The 2,086-nt window shown below is 33.4% G+C and overlaps 1 protein-coding gene across 1 annotated transcript in view; it reads left to right on the top strand.

The window, feature by feature from the left end:
- Positions 1–2,086, top strand: part of BDP1 (B double prime 1, subunit of RNA polymerase III transcription initiation factor IIIB) — a 46,691-nt gene that overhangs the window by 4,216 nt on the left and 40,389 nt on the right. Inside the window, exons 4-5 of the mRNA XM_015818561.2 lie at positions 782–841; positions 1,774–1,932. Of these exons, the coding sequence (XP_015674047.2) occupies positions 782–841; positions 1,774–1,932 (219 nt within the window). The remainder of the gene's footprint in view (positions 1–781; positions 842–1,773; positions 1,933–2,086) is intronic.

Raw genomic sequence — 2,086 nt, 5'->3', positions numbered from 1 at the left:
TGATGAAAAGCCCCCCTGGCCACGGCCGTCACATGATCGTCTAAAGACAGCCGAGCATCCAGGAGGACGCCCAGGTTGCGGGCCCTCTCCGCGGGGGCTAATGACTCACCCCCGATAGCCAGAGATGGAACCAACTGGCTATGACGTGACGCCGGAAACCACAGCCACTCGGTCTTGGACGGGTTGAGACGAAGCCTGTCTAGTGGTCTTTTACTTATAAAACATTGGCTTCTAGACATTTTTCTAAAAATTACTAATATGTCTATAGTGTTGGTTTCTATACAAGTGCATCTGTATACTGGCCAAATGAGTAGAAATATAATAAAATGTGGCTAGGAACTTTGCCAAATTGTTACAGGGCAAGTTTTATTGAAATCAATGGCATTTTATTCTTGGTTTTGGTATGTATAAACATTCGCATAGTTTATTTTTTATTCTTTGTTGAAAATTTAACATTCCTAAGTAAGTGGACTTAAATCATCTTGCTGTTATCTGTTGTTTTCAGGAAATTATTGTGAAATTGTGAAAACTGATTAGAGCTGTGCTTTATTATCCTGATTCACTAATTGAGAAACCATGTAGATTTATCTTAGTTCAGTCTTACTGAACTTTATATGAATAAATCAAATTATATTTGTGTGGGTGTACAATATACTCTAACATGCTAGCATTTAGCATGGTTAAATACACAATTAAATTGCATTTGGACTATGCAGTATGAAATTTAGAAGTTTGTTAGATTAAATGAATCATTAAGTATGCACTTTTCAATATTTAATAGGTCTTCATTGATTGAAGAGAAGAAAACAGAAAAGACTTCTACAATGACGCAAGCAAAAGAGTAATTTGTTTCTTTTTTGAAATAGTGTTAATGAAATGTGCGATCAGTAATACAATTGTGAAAAATAAAAAATGTGTTTGCTTAATATTGCTGAAACTAAATTATTGGTTTAAAACATAATCCTAATCCCAGATTAATTATGTTGGTCTTTTGATGAAATCCTGGTTTTATTAATTATAATTAAAAATCAGGGGCAAGTAGCATGAATGGATGCTCGGCTCCATAATCTCCTTTTGCTTATAAATTTTCTTCTTTCTTTCTTTCTTTCTTTCTTTCTTTCTTTCTTTCTTTCTTTCTTTCTTTCTTTCTTTCTTTCTTTCTTTCTTTCTTTCTTTCTTTCTTTTCCTTCCTTCCTTCCTTCCTTCCTTCCTTCCTTCCTTCCTTCCTTCCTTCCTTCCTTCCTTCCTTCTCTTTATTACTTTATATGTAACTCAAGATGACAAACATACATAAAACTCCCTCCTCTTATTATTTTGCTACTTTAAACATGTAACCAATATTTTTATATAGTGTAATTAAATAAGTTTAATTCAATTCTGAGGTAACCCAACTTTTAAGTGCTGATTTTCAATGCTGTGTTAGAGGATTAATGCATAAATAATTCCATACTATGTTTAATAACAAAGAAACATTTGCAATCAAGAAGTCAGCTAAAGAATAAAATCCATTGCCCATTCTCATATCCAATGCCTAAGCCATAATTTAGAGCTGGAGGTATTAAGTTTATATTTGTATAAATATGCAATCAGAGTCTGATACAATCTTTTAGGTATAGGTGAGTTAGTGTAAGGAATATGCACATAACACCCAGCAAAAAATTATACTGCAGCTAAAAAAAATGATGCAATGATTCTTGTAATGATACTTTTTAAAAAAAAGGAAATATGAAAAGACCTTAATGTTATTTGAACTGTTACTTCCCCAAATTTCAGGCCTGAAGAAAAAAATGTTGCTGATCATGAAGATGAAAATGAAGAAGAAGAAGATGAAGAACAAGGAGGAGGAGGAGGAGGAGGGGAAGAAGATGGCTCTTTTTTAGTCCCTCGAGTGAAAGTTGCAGAAGATGGCTCAATTATTCTGGATGAAGAAAGGTTAGGTTTTGGTATCAGTCAATTTACGTTATAAAATTGGTGTCCATTTATAGAAGTGCTCAATATTGGTCAAGATATTTGGGTACTTGAGGTAAGATTTCCCTCATTTGGACTGTTTTGCTTTTCTTTTAAAGATTTATATCCTATGACTTAT

This window comes from Protobothrops mucrosquamatus, unplaced genomic scaffold, assembly GCF_001527695.2.
Source record: "Protobothrops mucrosquamatus isolate PMUCROS unplaced genomic scaffold, P.Mucros_1.0 scaffold762, whole genome shotgun sequence".
NCBI lineage: Eukaryota > Metazoa > Chordata > Lepidosauria > Squamata > Viperidae > Protobothrops > Protobothrops mucrosquamatus.
Note: the sequence above shows the minus strand (reverse complement) of the source record. Positions and strands in the feature narration are given on the sequence as shown.